Source organism: Oncorhynchus tshawytscha, linkage group LG14, assembly GCF_018296145.1.
Source record: "Oncorhynchus tshawytscha isolate Ot180627B linkage group LG14, Otsh_v2.0, whole genome shotgun sequence".
Taxonomy (NCBI): domain Eukaryota; kingdom Metazoa; phylum Chordata; class Actinopteri; order Salmoniformes; family Salmonidae; genus Oncorhynchus; species Oncorhynchus tshawytscha.
The window spans coordinates 20,272,192-20,288,357 of NC_056442.1; the positions used below are offsets into that span (position 1 = coordinate 20,272,192).

The 16,166-nt window shown below is 46.8% G+C and overlaps 1 protein-coding gene across 4 annotated transcripts in view; it reads left to right on the forward strand.

The window, feature by feature from the left end:
• Positions 1–16,166, forward strand: part of LOC112266677 (rho GTPase-activating protein 35) — a 96,870-nt gene that overhangs the window by 55,297 nt on the left and 25,407 nt on the right. For 3 of the 4 annotated variants that reach the window (XM_024444358.2, XM_024444357.2, XM_024444359.2), the window contains exons 2-3: positions 5,981–9,796; positions 12,933–13,071. In XM_024444358.2, coding sequence (XP_024300126.2) covers positions 6,080–9,796; positions 12,933–13,071 — 3,856 coding nt within the window. In that variant the 5' untranslated portion in view covers positions 5,981–6,079. Of the gene's footprint in view, positions 1–908; positions 1,036–5,980; positions 9,797–12,932; positions 13,072–16,166 lie in introns of those variants that run through there. The other variant, XM_024444360.2, reaches the window with a different exon arrangement.

Below are 16,166 nucleotides of genomic sequence, written 5' to 3' on the forward strand. Positions count from 1 at the left end.
TATACATAGACTTGAAACACTAGTCATTTTAATAATGGTTACATATTTTGCATTACTCGTCTCGGATGTATATGCTGTATCCAATTCTGCTGCTCATCCAAATAGTTATATATTCTTAATTCCTTTACTTTAGATTGTGTGCTTTGTTAGATATTACTACACTGTTGGAGCTATTTCGCTACACCCACATTAACATCTGCTAAACACGTGTATGTGACAAATAAAATTGTGTGTGTGTTTACATGGTTAGCGCATGTGGGTCATTGCTAATCTGTGTGGTCACTGCAGATGTCGTGGTTATTTGTTAATGTAGCCTTTTCCATGGCACTCCAGCATGTTGCTACTGGTCATTTCCACGTAAAAGGATCAATGAGCACCAATGTGGCGTTTTTTTATAGGAGCATGTCAAATGAAATCTAAGAATCCATCTTTAAGAAATGTAAATATTTTTCAACCATTTTCCATCCCAAAATTTAGGAATAAGTAAAGGCTTTGATTTCTGGTCAAACAGATGGAAAAGGGGTCTTAGAAAATATCTAGCGGAATAAAGCACAAACCTTTAATTTATTTTTATGCACGTGAACGAGCGTTCACACGCCGGTTGACGGGACGCGCTTCAAATTAGAAAGCAAGTCTGTTTGTCCTCACGTCTCCGCGAAGCAATGCTGGTAAAGTCAGCGGATAATTTGCCAGAAAATAGAATGTTTGTTCATTTTTTACATCTGGAATTGTGACACGTATAGTCAAGTGTTTTATTTACCGTTGATATGTTTAGCTGCTAGTGCCAATAATGCATATTTGAAAACAATAACTTTATGCCTACCTTGGTTGTTTTCGAGCACAGGCATATATCCTAGGCAGGCTATAGCTGGGAAACGCGAGGAACTCCATTCAAGAGAGAATACTGTATGTAGAAGGAACGAGACTAGCTAAATTATTTTATAAACTGCTAGGGTGTATTAGCCTCAACTTGCCTCACATTCTTGAGCCAACGTAACAGGAGGCAGGTACGGTGGCTCCTGTAGGACATGTAAGGTGAGACAAAAGGAACACGCAACAATAATTCACAAGGGCCACATAGCGAACATAACAAATACAACTGTTTATGATCGATTCTAGTGACAATTAAGTTAGCATACACTACGCAGTCTGTGAATTGATGCTCTACTCTCATGCGCACATTTTGACTCCGTTGATTGCGTCTTTTCGGCTTAAGTATTAAAAGGTAACAAAAATGCATCAACACAATGTTGAAGACCCCTGCCAACTAATATCGACAGTTGTATTTAGAGCACATTATTTGTACTGAACTATACTCTACTTTACTGAATATTGCTGTGCTGCAGGGCTCAACATGAATGCTTGTCCAATTGGACAAGATTTTTTTTTTAAATAAAATAAATAATTTTAAAATAGTTGGACAAGCAATTTCTAGATTTAAACTGTCCGATTGGACAAGTTTTTAAAAATGACTCCCAAACAATTGGGCTAGTCCTCCGGATGCGATGTTTTGCTCACTGTCCACCCAATCTCTGCAGAGTGCATTGGAGTATAATTATTGTAGGCCTGCATTGACAGGCATGAGTGGTCTTTCAATCATGCAGTCGTGAGGTGTGTTTTTGAGATCAAAGCGAGCATAGCCACGTTTTAAACATTTGTTTATTAATTATTGCTAGATTAGTTATTTGCCCAGTTACAGCAAATTTTTGGTCAGCAATGAGAAAGTAATGGTGAGTGAGATGCACAACAGGTAAAATGATATACAACAGACTAACTACTGTACATAACTAGCCAAACTACACTGTTTTGAATTGGCTATCTCGCTAGCTAACTATTTAGACTTTTAGCATGTATTATTCCACTGGCACAAGTGTATAACCGCAAATGGCCAATGCGCAGTTAATGAGTGCAGTTGATGAAAACAATGTGGTAATACTCCGCTTGTAAAAATAAGTCAAGTGCTCAAAATTGGCTAGGATTCTCCTTTATTCAATACTTTCTATGTAAGTATTGGAATAGCCTAATTGACAAAGTAACCTATGCTGTCAAGATCTCCCCTGAACACTGAATATTTTAACCTTACAAATAGACAAACATCTTAGTTAGCTACCTCTCACCTTAGCCATTTGATTCCTGGTTCATTGAATGTGGGAATTATTTTATAAAGACATAACAAGTATTTGGTTGTAATTGTAATGTAGCAGGGTGGCCAACCATCCTCCAAGATATTCCAGGAGAGCTACTGGGTGTGCAGGCTTTTGCTCCAGTCCTGCTAGAACACACAACGTTGAAAAAAAATATTTAAAAAAATCAGCCGCTCAACAGGATCTCGATAAGCTGACTCTGGTGTGTTTGAGCAGAGTTTTCTAAAAAAAAAGCCCTGCCCACCCAGTAGCTTTCTAGATGGAGGGTTGACGGACCACATGCGTTTTCTACAGTAGACTTATCAGTGCAGTATTTTACTTTGAGGGGGGTTAAGTGCCTTGCTCAGGACATATTAAACATGGGTTCATAAAGCAGCAGCCTTCCATTTCAATACCAGTGATAGTAATGAAGGTAACAACACAATTTGGTCACCTTTTTGGTCCATGGTGTCACAGACCTGTTTTATTTTGGGGGGACAAGCCACTTTTTTTGTCAAAAATCTCTCCTACTTTTCCAAAGGACGAGTGGCTAAAAAGGTTCATTTAAAGCCCTGTACTGTAGTTTGAGTTGTACTTTGATGCTCGAAATCTATGATTTGATTTAGTCCGGTTCGGACCAACCAAATTTGGTCTTGTTTTGGGGCGGAGCTCATTTCAAATAATAGCCAGTGTGTCGAATATAACCCAAATATCAAAAGGAAGATATAGTATATTTGTACCTTTCTTGTGTAGGATACATCACCAGAAGAGAATGACATTCATATCCATAATTAGGCCTTTCTGTGATTTTACAGATCAGGGACCCGTGATGAAATTTCATTAACGCAATTCCGTTACCGGATTTAAATCCACTTCACTTACTGTAGTTCAATAACCAAAATCTATTTTTTTCAAAGTCAAGGTGTCATGTCATAGCTGACATCTCATTCTTTCTTATATTTACCATAGCCTACCTTTTAATTTTTCTACATGCCAAGATTTGCATGATGGTGTTCCGTGGCCACCTGTTTACCAGACACAGTGGAACAGGTCAGCCCAGAAATTGTCATCCATGTGAATTATACTATTACATAACATGAGGGACTGATGAATACTGTACATCTAATGGAATGACGGTTGTCTATCTAATGGGTTCTGTGGGCATTGCTAAATGCCAAATTATGCTTGACCTGAAAATGTGGTCGGAGGCTCCGTATGGAGAGTATGACGCAATTGCAGAAGCCAAATTGAGCTCCGTATCGCATCGCTGTGCACCTCCCCAAATTTTGAAATGCTGTGGAGGACTCCTCATTGCTCCACATTGACCCGATTGGTTGACGGTAGGTGAGGGCGGAGGACCTGTATAAACCCAAACTCACTTCCTTGACAACTTTCTTCACAACAGCTTTGTGCTGCTCCACGAAGCGCAGGAAGTATGACTTCTGCAGAGGGCCGTATCACCGTAAATACTGCACAGCCAATGTAGACATTGGAATGACCATGCAGCGCCTTTTAAGGGGACCAAGGAGACTGAGGCAATGCCCAGCCCTGCATTTCAGGAAGCACACTCCACTGACTGCTTGACCTACGGAGCAGCAAGCGGAACTGCCCCTCCCTACATTCAGGCTATGCTCAAACCCTACACCCCAAACCGAGCACTCCGTTCTGCCACCTCTGGTCTCTTGGCCGTCCAAGCCCTACGGGGTCAGCTCTTTGTCCTGGCACCGCGGTGGGTGAACAAGCTTCCCCTGACGCTAGGACAGCAGAGTCCCTGCCCACCTTCCAAAAATATATATAAACACAATTAAATTCACTTGTCTTTTCCAACGAGCACCGTCTTTGCTGTTAACTTCTTTATTGTGGAGAAATGTATTTACTACGATTGTGATATGTGGTTGTCTCACCAAGCGGTCTTAAATGTGTAATCCACAGTAGGGGGGGAAACGGCGCCCCAGGCCCCCACCCACCACCGCTGTTATTGTTTTTGTTGCCGAGCTGAGGATTGTTGTGTTGCATTTCCTGAAAAACACAGAGCACAATACACACTGCAATCTCTCGTGCAAGGATGTAAACGGACGTGGCCATTTCACCATTTTAAGGATTCCAGCTTTAAGATGAGTGCACTACTACTGTAAGTCGCTCTGGATAAGAGTGTCTTCAAAAAGAAAAAAAAGTGTTCTCCTGCTCTCTTTTCTATGTGAAGGGCTCATTGATCTCCGGCTAATCACTGCTGGCCAGTCCAGAGCCCTGCAGCGGGATGTAGAGCAATGAATTAACCATGGGTGCCCAGGTCTTATCACCAACCAGCCCGCTATCGACCTGCAGCCCAGGCACAGACTCCTTTCGTTACACAGACTGTGTGTACTGGATCTCTCAGCCAGCCCCCCCCACCCCCCTTTTTTGGATGCATGTTTTACTCTGCAAATATCAAAACACAAGACATTCCTTTTGATATGGATCTCTTTTGTGCTGCCACTTGGTGATGCACCTACTGTAGTAGGCGTGCGCTGCTGTAGTGTTACAGTGAACAGAGTCTGGGTAGATGGAACTAGCTTTGCACAGTAACTTTTGAATCCCTTATATTATTGTCCCCTTTCTACTATTAAACCTATAACCGTCCTACCTGTGGTCGTGGTGTGTGTGTGTGTGTGTGTGTGTGTGTGTGTTCTACAGTGTCTGGATTTGTCTGTCTCTGTGTGTGTGTGAGAGAGATGGACTTTGAACTCTTCTCTTTCTCTGCAGATAGTTCTCTCTTCATACTGACTCTCTGACTAAATCAATTCAGTGGGTATTTCGTATTCTCCAAACCCTACCTCAAAAGCCCTATTCATTCATCATTAACAGTGGTTTTAATGTGTTTACTAAATACATGGATGAATTACCGTAAACTGGATGTGGGGTCTTTTTTACTGTACACAGCTGTCTAGTGCTTTGGGCCTTTGTCTATGCGAGCCTGACTGCTTAGAAAGGGCCTGCCTATCGAAACGGCATGAATGTTATCTCCCTCATTCAGTTCTACCCATTGTAGCTCTAGTTATGATTTGTAGGCCTGTGTTCTGCCAATAGGATATGTTGTGTGGCTGTGAACTTTTTTTTGCTCTGAGAACATTGTGCGGGGCATGGAAAGAAACATCTGCAAGTGATATCTCCAGACGGCAGGATACCAAATTGAACCGCTATTACATCTCGGCAAATGTGACGAGACGTGCAATTTGAGATCATAATTAGCGATTACAGTCTGTCAGCAGAGTCTTTTTATTTTTATTTTTTTCAGGACCAGAAAACACTTTTTTTTGATATAGAGGAAAGCAGCCAACATTCAATGCAGCCTTTTAAAAGGCAGTTGGTCTTCCCTAGTTGCCCAATTAGGGTCTCTCTCTCTCTCTCTCTCTCTCTCTCTCTGTGTCTCTGTCTCTGTCTCTGTGTGTTTGCGAGAACTATATCATCACGTCTTTTAGAACTGCTGCTGGCTTACACAACACTGTTAGATGTGAGAGAATTATGTATCGTTACATAAGGTTCTGCTTTGTACGTTTTTCAAACAAGCCATAAGGAAACTACTTTTAAGGATGCTGGGTAGTAGAATGTCAAAAAGAGGTTAAATGTGAAGGAATGCGTCAGCTAATAGCGACTGTACTGCAGTTGTCTTAAGGTGTAGCATTCCAACAGCTTTCTGACCCCAATCTCTTCAGGAAACTTTCAGTGGTGAAATGGGGTCACAGATTAAACATTAACATCACACAGCAATGATGTGGGAATTTAAATGAGACATGGAACACCCTCCAAATAATGACTTGAATCTTTCCCACAGTCTTCATTATTTATATATTTGTTCCCTCTTTCTCCTTCTCTTGTAGGGTCAGACCCAAGGCCAGTAAGAATCTTTGCATGGAAAGACCGCCCGGAAGCCTCCTCCCTAGAACTTGTGGGCATGGCAGGATGAGTGTCTGCGTTCGATGATGATGGCAAAAAAGCAAGATGCAAAGGCGCCCACCTACAACCTGGTCGTGGTGGGCCTTTCCGGCACAGAGAAGGAGAAGGGGCAGTGTGGTGTGGGCAAGTCCTGCCTGTGCAACCGCTTCGTCCGTCCCAGCGCAGACGACTTTTACCTGGACCACACCTCCGTGCTAAGCACCAGCGACTTCGGGGGACGTGTGGTGAATAATGACCACTTCCTGTTCTGGGGGGAAACGGGGCGGGTGCTGGAGGAGGGGCCGGAGTGCAGGATGCATGTGGTGGAGCAGACAGAGTTCATTGATGACCAGACGTTCCAGCCACACCGTTCCACAGCCCTCCAGCCCTACATCAAGAGGGCTGCCTCCAACAAGCTGGCCTCTGCAGAGAAGTTGATGTATTTCTGCACGGACCAGCTAGGGCTGGAGCAGGACTTTGAGCAGAAGCAGATGCCAGAGGGGAAGCTAATGGTGGATGGCTTCCTCCTCTGTGTGGACGTCAGCAGGGGCATGAACCGCAACTTTGACGACCAGATGAAGTTCATCACTAATCTCTACAACCAGCTAGCCAAGAACAAGAAGCCAGTGGTTCTGGTGCTCACCAAGTGCGACGAGGGGGTGGAGCGCTACATCAAGGACTCTCACACCTTTGCCTTGGCCAAGAAGAACCTCCAGGTGGTGGAGACGTCAGCACGCTCCAACATCAACGTAGACCTGGCCTTCCTCACCCTGGTGCAGCTGATAGACAAGGGCCGGGGCAAACCCAAGATCATCCCCTACTTTGAGGCCCTGAAGCAGCAGAGCCAGCAGATTGCCTCGGCTAAAGACCGCTATGAGTGGCTGGTCAGCCGCATCGTGAAGAACCACAATGAGACGTGGCCCAACATAAACCGGCGCATGCAGACCTCCTCAGAGTACAAGGAGTATGTCTTCCTGGAGGGCACTGCTAAAGCCAAGAAGCTCTTCCAGCAGCACGTCCACAGGCTCAAACAAGAACACATTGAGCGAAGGCGGAGGGCCTATCTCAGCACCCTGCCTCAGGCACTGGGTTCCCTAGTCCCTGAGCTGGATGAGATCGACCACCTGAGCTGGTCCGGGGTCCAGAAGGTTCTGGAGACCAAGCAAGACTTCTCCCATTGGTTTGTTGTGTTGGATGACACCCCCTGGGAGACCACCCCACACATAGACAACATGGAGGATGAGAGGATTCCCCAGGATCTCCTGGAGACCCCGGTGGCTGAGACGATTTACGAGAGCCATCTGGAGCACCTGAAAAATGAGCGCAAACGAGCGGAGATGAGGTGGGAGTTCAAGGAGAAGCTCAGTGCCTCTCCCTTCATCACAGCAGGCAAACCCTGGGAGGAGGCACGCAGCTTCATCATGAATGAAGACTTCTATCAGTGGCTCGTGGAACCAGAGTACCTAGACATCTACAACAGGCACCAGAAGGAGATCATTGACCGAGCCAAGGAGGACTTCCAGGAGCTGCTGCTGGAGTACTCAGAGCTCTTCTATGAGCTGGAGGTAGACGCCAAGCCCAGTAAGGAGAAGATGGGGGCCATCCAGGAGGTGTTAGGGGAGGAGCAAAGGTTCAAGGCCCTGCAGAAGTTGCAGGCAGAGAGGGACGCTTTGGTTCTCAAGCATATCCACTTTGTCTACCACCCCACCAAGGAGACCTGCCCAAATAGCCCACACTGTGTGGACTGTAAGATTGAACAGGTTCTAGCCTCCAAGTTCCCCACTCGATACTCCTTCTTCGATAGCCATAAACCGGGCGATGGGAACGCAGATCGCATAAACCTGGTCATTCTGGGTAAAGATGGCCTGGGGAGAGAACTGGCCAATGAGATCAGGGCTTTGTGCACCAATGATGACCGGTACGTGCTGGATGGGAAAATGTATGAGTTGTCCCTCCGGCCCATAGAGGGTAACGTGCGTCTGCCGGTCAATTCCTTCCACACGCCTACCTTCACCCCCCATGGCGTCCTGTGTCTCTACAACTCTAAGGAGTCACTATCTTACATTGTGGAGAGCATTGAGAAGCTCAGAGAGTCCACGCTAGGCCGAAGGGAAAACAGTCTATTTCAGCTGCCCATGAACCTGCTCCTAGTCACCAAACGGGGAGTAGGGTCCATCAGGGACATTGGGGGGGAAACGGCCCACACACTTATCCTCCAGGGGCAGCAGGTGGCTGGGAAGCTACAGTGTGGTTATCTAGACCCCGCCTCCCCTGGGGTGGGCTATGGACGCAATGTGAATGAAAAGCAGATCAACCAGGTGTTAAAAGGTCTGTTAGAATGCCGTAGGCCCCCTGGGAGCATAGGCAGCAGCTCCCCTCCTTTACCCCCCTCCTTCAGAGACTCTCACTCCCAGCCCATCCCCGAGACAGACCTGCGGATAGTCATGTGCCTGATGTGTGGCGACGATTATGATGTGGAGCAGCTCCTCTCGCCCCTCCTGCTGCCCCAGCACTGTCGGCCGGCCTCCAGCCTGAGCAGTGGCACGTCCGTGCTCCTAGAGCTCACGGTGGGGGCCCAGAGGCACACCATCGACCTCTCCCTGCTCTCCTTCCACTCCTCATTTGCCCTAAGGAAAAGCCGGCTGGTGCACGGCTACATTGCTGTGTATTCTGCCAGGCGCAAGGCGTCCATGGAGACCCTGTGTGCGTTCCTGTGTGAGGTGCAGGACATCATTCCCGTGCAGTTGCTTGCGGTGGGGGAGAGCCAGGCTGAGCTGTCGGACTCTGAGGCGGCCAGGGAGCAGGTGAGCCAGGGGGAGGAGCTGGCCCGGGAGATTGAGGCCAGGTTTAACACAGTAGTGTGTGGGGCTGGAGGGGTGGTGGGAGGCCTGCACAGGATAGACCTCTTCCAGCCCTTCCTGAAGGAGGTTGTGGAGAAACGCACCATAGTGGAGGCCACACACATGTACGATAATGTAGCAGAGGCCTGCACCACTGAGAGCATGAGCCCGGCCCGCTGCAATTCCCCCAGCCCCATCAACACCCTGCTAGACTCTGAAGAGGACGTGGAGCCCTCGCCTCCCTATCCTGACGTTACCCTCACCTCCCACCTGGGGGGCTTCAAGCTCCCCGACCTGGAGTCCAGCGATGCCTTCTCAGTCATCTCTGAGATCAGCACCTTCGAGAGCAAGCTCAACAACAAGGTCCCCCCCCAGGTGCGGCCCAAGCCCACCATACGGAAAGTCAACCTGGGGCCCTACATGGACCAGCAAGGGACCAACCGCCGCTCCTTACCCCCTGCTGTCACCTGGGCGCCGGGCAGCGACGGTGGCTACGACCCCTCGGACTACGCCGAGCCCGTGGATGCCGTGACCAAACAGCGGCCCACAGAGGAGGAGAGCATCTACTCGGTGCCCCACGACAGCACTCAGGGCAAGATCATCACCATCCGCAACGCCAACAAGCATTCTAACGGTGGTGGCAATGGCTCAGATAGCGAGGCTGACAGCAGCTCCCTGGAGCGGAGGCGGAAGATGTCTGCTCTGGGGGTGAAGCCGCGGCTGTACCGCGACCGCTCGAAACGCCTGGGCAAGTTCAGCAGCTTCCGCACTAGCTTCTCCATCGGCAGTGACGACGAGCTGGGGCCGCCCAAAGCACCAGAGGAGCTGGGCGGGGCGCACAAAGGGGACAACTCCATTAACGAGGAGGGCGAGGACCCCAAGAGGAGGAATATCCTCAGAAGCCTGCGCAGAAACACCAAGGTATGTGCTCCAGTGTCTGTTTTGTGTCTGTCTGTATTGTTCATCAACATCACATCAGGTTTCACACTTTCAGTTTTTATTATTTATACCGGTCACATACTGTATATAGAGCACCTCGAGAAAGAGAGAAACTGCTGTGACTCATTTAGATTTCACCCTATGACTTCATATACAATCTCGATCAATCTATTATAGACTAATTGATGATTTTCATCTGTTTTAATAGGGTTTTGTCTTCACCTACCACCTTTTTATCAAAGTTACCTAGCAACAGTGTTCCTAATGCACTGTTCAGTGTTTATTGGCGTGTGTATTTCCTCACCTGTGTGAGTGCATGAGCTATGCGCAGGTTTTCTGTGTTGTCTCTGCTCACTGGAGCCCATCTCATTGGAGTCTGACTTGCTATAGAGGGTCTGGGTTTCCTTCCAGGTTCTTTAAATCAGCCTTGCCTTCTCTCGCTCTGTGGGCCTACTTTTCTCCTGCTTCGCAGTGGTCCTCCCAACTAGCCCAATCATGGGTGGAAGCAGAGAGACTCCAGCTATTGAAGTCACCCAGCTCAGGAGAAACTGTTTTAATGAATCGGGAGCACAGTGTACGCTCAGGCTATGGCTAGTTGTGTATGTGTGTAATGTTTCCCTTCATATGCGTGTCTGTGTGTGTGTGTTTGTCAGTGTTTATGTGTGTGCTGGCCATTATTCCCCAAACGGACACAATTCTCAAACTTGGAATCCGTGCTGACACAGCTCATTATAATTTGACACGAACGCTGGTAAAACCGAAGGTACATTTTTGCCGGCTTAGTTTGACATTTCTTTCACTGGTCACCCGAATGAGGTCATTAACTACAGTAAAAAGAGAGAATTATTATACCGCCCCCTCTTCCCCTCCACACGGTCTCTCTGTACAGCAGTTTTGTTTTATCCTGGATTAAAGCAGCCCTGGTTCTAACCCACTCACTCATTACAAACCTGTTACTTCCACAGCCCTAGCTGCAGTCCCATAGTGTGGCTTGTTTTTAAAAACAAGTAGATCTGTGCAGAGTAGACCCAATGGCTTTATGAAATGCTCTGTTTCGAGGTGGGCTGTTCATTAAGTGAATAGAGAGCGATTGGCAGCCGAGTGATCCAACTGTGCGGCAGCAAAACATGCCCAGAGACTAGTGGGACATGCCCTGGGTTTATTTTCTCCTCCTCCCACACATTCTCCTTCCCTCCCTCATTCCCTGATTTTCTCTTTCTCTTTATCTCTCTCTTTCTCTCTCTTTCTCTCTCTTTCTCTCTCTTTCTCTCTCTCTGCTGATGAAGCGGGAATACAGTGAATATAGGACTCATACATGGGCATCAGCCTCCCCTCCCTCCCTCAGACCCTGCGGTGAAACATTTGACCCAACACAGTCCATCTTATCTGCCTGCCATACCTCTCATTCACACAGAGAGGCTGACACGTAAAGTGCCACCTAAGTGGGAGCGAAGGCAGTGTATATGATTAGACTGGCTGGGGGAGAGAGACACAAACCACCCTGTCTGGCTGTGTGTGGGTGATAATTACCATGGGTGTCAGTAGGGAGGACGGGGAGATTTTATGTTTTCACACACAGTAGTGATGTCTCTCTACCCCATAAACTGTACACGTGTTTAGTTGTATACTGTATGTCCTGAACGATGCTCCGTAACATCACAAATCTAGAGTGAATTTGGTTGGCGGAACCAGTATAGGGGGAACTTAATTTAAGCCACCAAAACAAATAAAACAAAACTGCTTACTGGGGACTAAGATGGCGACTCCCCAGACTGCAGAGCACAGCCTTAGGGCTGATCTGGGGCCTGTGTCTCCGCTCCACGTACATTAAAGCCTTTATTACTTAATGGGAGCCATAAGTTCATCAGGTTCCCAGATCAGCTGTCACTCTATTGGTGACGGTTGCTATAGAACCAGCTGTAGCCTGGTCAGTATAATAAACAGAGTGTGTCCCTGTAAGTCTGATCCGAGGTCAGGGTAGAACCAGCCAGTCTTGTCTGCCTGGCCGCCTCAGCAGTGAGTACACAGTGGAAACTATCTGACCCTCTCTCCCTGTTCAAATACATTCACCTCAGGCTGTGGCCGGCTGACTTGGCAGAGGTGCCTCTCTCTCCCTCTCTCTCTTGTTCATCCTCTCCCCCCACCACCACCAAGACGCCAGAAACGTTTCCTCTCCCCAGCCTTTTTAAAACCTCCTCAGCCGACAAGTGGAATCATTTAAATTCCTGCATCTCCTAGTTCCTTTCTAATATGCCGCTAGCACTGCACACAGACAGAGAGAGAGGGAGGCATTGATGGAACCCTGGTCTCGTGTTTTTTAAAGTTTTTTTTATTAAGGACGTGTATTATTTTCCTTGTGTGTTAGAGGTCTGTTGTCTTCTCAGCGTTGGCCACATCCTGTCTCAGTAGAAAGGAGAAAAAAAGCAGAGCAGAGTCTTGTGTTGTGACTGTAGCCAGGGGAATGTAGGGTGGTGGGCAGGTCAGTGGTGGTGGGTAAAGTAATGGGGGGGGGTGTAACTGGAGCAGAGGGCCCGGCCAAGGCGGCTAGGCTCACTCTGAGAGTATCATGCTGCTCTGCTCTCTCGCTTCTCGGGACAGCAACACATTCCCACTGAACACCATTTAAGTGCACCGTACAACTGGAGTTACTGCTTGAACGGCACAGAAGTAGCTTATAAGATCAAATTAAATGCTGATAACAGCAGTAGGTTAGCGGCTTACTAGAAGCGATGATTGTGTTTCGGATGGGACAATGTTCGAGGAATGCAGTGTAGTGGAAAGGGAGCATGACAACGGAGAGGAAAGAGTGCAGAGGATAAAGAAAACATAGAGAGGTGAAAAGTGGAATGAAGATGTGTTATCACACCCACAGCTAGAGATGGGAATCGTACATTCCTATCAGCGTGGGCCTTGAGAAGAATCTACTGCATGGGTGTGTATGTGTGCCATGCTGGTTGATACAGTTCGATGCCCATGTTAAAGAATGAAAGTGTGGGAATGTGTGTGTGTTAAAATTGTGTCCATATCTATGGCCTAAAAATCCATCGATGCCTTGGATGGGTGACGAACAGAAAGGATAACACCGTTCTCATCTCTCTCTCCCCCCTCTCTCTCTCAGAAACCACGGCCCAAGCCCAGGCATTCCATATCCAAAGTAGAAAGCAACTACTTTGGCGTGCCGTTGGCCAACGTGGTGACACCTGACCGACCCATCCCGCTCTTCATTGACAAGTGCATCCGATATATTGAGGCAACGGGTAAGCTTCCACGCATTCCACGGAGGCTGGATTGTTGTTCTGAGTGGATGCTATTGATTACTGAGACTATTGAGGAGATCAATATAATGGCATATAGATGGAGATGGTGGCTTTATTGGTTTACTCCTGTGCTCATTCCATAGTACTGTTCAGAGAGCAAAGGCTGCAAGCCTCAATATCAGCAAGGTCTCTGTCGCTCTCTCTCTCTCTCTCTCTGTCTCGCTCTCTTTTTCTCTCCCCCTTTGGCATGGGGAAACATGTTAACATTGCCGAAGCAAGTGAAGTAGATGGTAAACAATAAAAATGAACAGTAACCATTACACTCACACAAGTGCCAAAAGAACAAAGACATTTCAAATGTCATATGTGTCTGTGTATATACCGTGTTGTCACAATGTGCAAATGGTTAAAGCACAAAAGGGGAAATAAATATGGGTTGTATTTACAATGGTGTTTGTTCTTCATTAGCTGCCCTTTTCTTGTGGCAACAGGTCACACATCTTGCTGCTGTGATGGCACACTGTGATATTTCACCCAGGAGATATGGGGGTTTATCCAAATTGGGCTTGTTTTCAAGTTCTTTGTGAATCTGTGTAATCTGAGGGAAATATGTGTCTCTAATATGGTCATACATTTGGCAGGAGGTTAGGAAGTGCAGCTCAGTTTCCACCTCATTTTGTGGGCAGTGAGCACATAGCCTGTCTTCTCTTGAGAGCCATTTCTGCCTTTGGCGGCCTTTCTCAACAGCAAGGCTATGCTCACTTGAGTCTGTACATAGTCAAAGCTTTCCTTAAGTTTGGGTCAGGTATTCTCTCTCACTGTGTACTCTCTGTTTAAAGCTAAATAGAATTATAGTTTGCTCTGTTGTGAGTTCTTTCCAATGTGTCAAGTAATCATATTTTTGTTTTCTCATGAGTTAGTTGTGTCTAATTGTGTTGCTGTCCTGGGGCTCTGTTGGGTCTGTTTGTGTTTGTGAACAGAGCCCCAGGACCAACTTGCTTAAGGGACCCTTCTCCAGGTTCATCTCTCTGTAGGTGATGGCTTTGTTGTGGAAGGTTTGGGAAACGCTTCCTTTTATGTGGTTGTAGAATTTATTGGCTCTTTTATGGATTTTGATAATTAGCGGGTATCGGCCTAATACTGCTCTGCGTGCATTATTTGGTGTTTTACGTTGTACACCGGGGATATTTTTTGCAGAATTCTACATGCAAAATCTCAATTTGGTGTTTATCCCATTTTCTGAATTCTTGGTTGGTGAGCGGACCCCAGACATCACAACCATAAAGGGCAATGGGTTCTATGACTGATTCAAGTATTTTTTAGCCAGATATTTGGTATGTAGAATTTTATGTTCCTTTTGATGGCTTAGAAGGCCCTTCTTGCCTTGTCTCTCAGATCGTTCACAGCTTTGTGGAAGTTACCTGTGGCGCTGATGTTTAGGCCAAGCTATGTATAGTTATTTTGTGTGCTCTAGGGCAACGGTGTCTAGATGGAATTTGTATTTGTGGTCCTGGCGACTTACTGGGATTTACTGTCAGGGCCCAGGTCTGTCAAAATCTGTGTAGAAGATCTAGGTGCTGCTGTAGGCACTCCTTGGTTTGTGACAGAAGCACCAGATCATCAGCAAACATTTAGACATTTGACTTCAGATTCTATTAGGGTGAGGCCGGCTTCTGCAGACTGTTCTAGTGCTCTCGCCAATTTGTTGATATATATGTTGAAGAGGGTGGGGCTTAAGCTGCATCCCTGTCTCACCCCATGGCCCTGTGGAAATAAATGTGTTTTTTTGCCTATTTTAACAGCAGTGGACATGGATTTTATAATGTCATGTGTTTTTCCCCCAACACCACTTTACATCAATTTGTATAGCAGACCCTCATGCCAAATTGAGTCGAATGCTTTTTTGAAATCAACAAAGCATAAAGTCTTTGCCTTTGTTTTGTCAATTAGGGTGCGCAGGGTGAATGTGTGGTCTGTCGTACGATAATTTAGTAAAAAGCCAATTTGACGTTTGCTCAGGACATTGTTTTCACTGAGGAAATGTACAATTACTCTTTGTGTTGTTTGTTTAGTATTTTCACAGAAGTGGTTAGTTTGTGGATTCTTCAATTACATCGAGCTGATTTCTGACGTGCTGTTCTTTTTCTGTAGTGTATTTCTATATTGTTTTAGTGATTCAACATAGTGAAGTCATAGGCTCACGTTTGCTGGGTCTCTGTTTTTGGTTGGACAGGTTTCTCAATTTCTTTCTAAGGTTTTTGCATTTTTTTCTCTCTTTCTCGCTCTCTTTCTCTCGTTCTGCTTTTCACAGCTTTCACTTTCAGCCCACATAACTCTACCTTTCCATTCCTTCTTTATCTCGTTCTATTCCTCTCCCTCTCTTATCAATCCCCAGTCAGTGTTTTATCAGTAGTTTCTGGTGGGACTGTGGTTCTCCCCTGAGGAAGCTTCTGTAGTTTTCTCTAAGTCAGAGCTGTGCCTGTTCCTGTGATAAGAGCGCAGGATGTCTCTCTCTCTTCCCCTCTGCTTCTCTCTCTCTCTGTTGGAATTGTTCTGCTGTTCGTGTTTGCCTGTGGCGCTGTAGGAGGCCATAGTGACAGTCAGCAGTGGCCCTGGGCAAATGTAGTGCAATATGTAGGGAATAGGGTATTATTTGGGAAGCGGCCTCTGTTGTATTGGAAACCTCCTGGGAGCAGTGTTCGTTGTGCTGTGTGGTCTGCATTAGTTCTGTACAAGGGATAGTTTTATGCAGTGCTTCTGGGTTTGTTTGTGTGTGTGTGTGTGTGTGTGCATGCACGTGAACATTGATGTGTGAAAGAGTTTGACAGTGTGTGTGGAGCAGATGAACCTGGCACAGGTTCCTTGACCATTGTGTATCTTTCTGTTTGTCTCTCTGTGTGTCTCTCTCTCGCTCTCTCTTTGTGTCTCTGTCTTTCTCTGTTTGTGGAACTGGGTGCACAGATGGGCCTGTGCTCAGTTAACCCTGCTGCCACACTCTGCTCTCATGCCCCTCCATAATACCTCACTGCCCTGGGCCCACAAGGGGCATGTCGCTCAGCCTAACATCAGCTGTTACTCAAGCCCCCTAGGAGGTG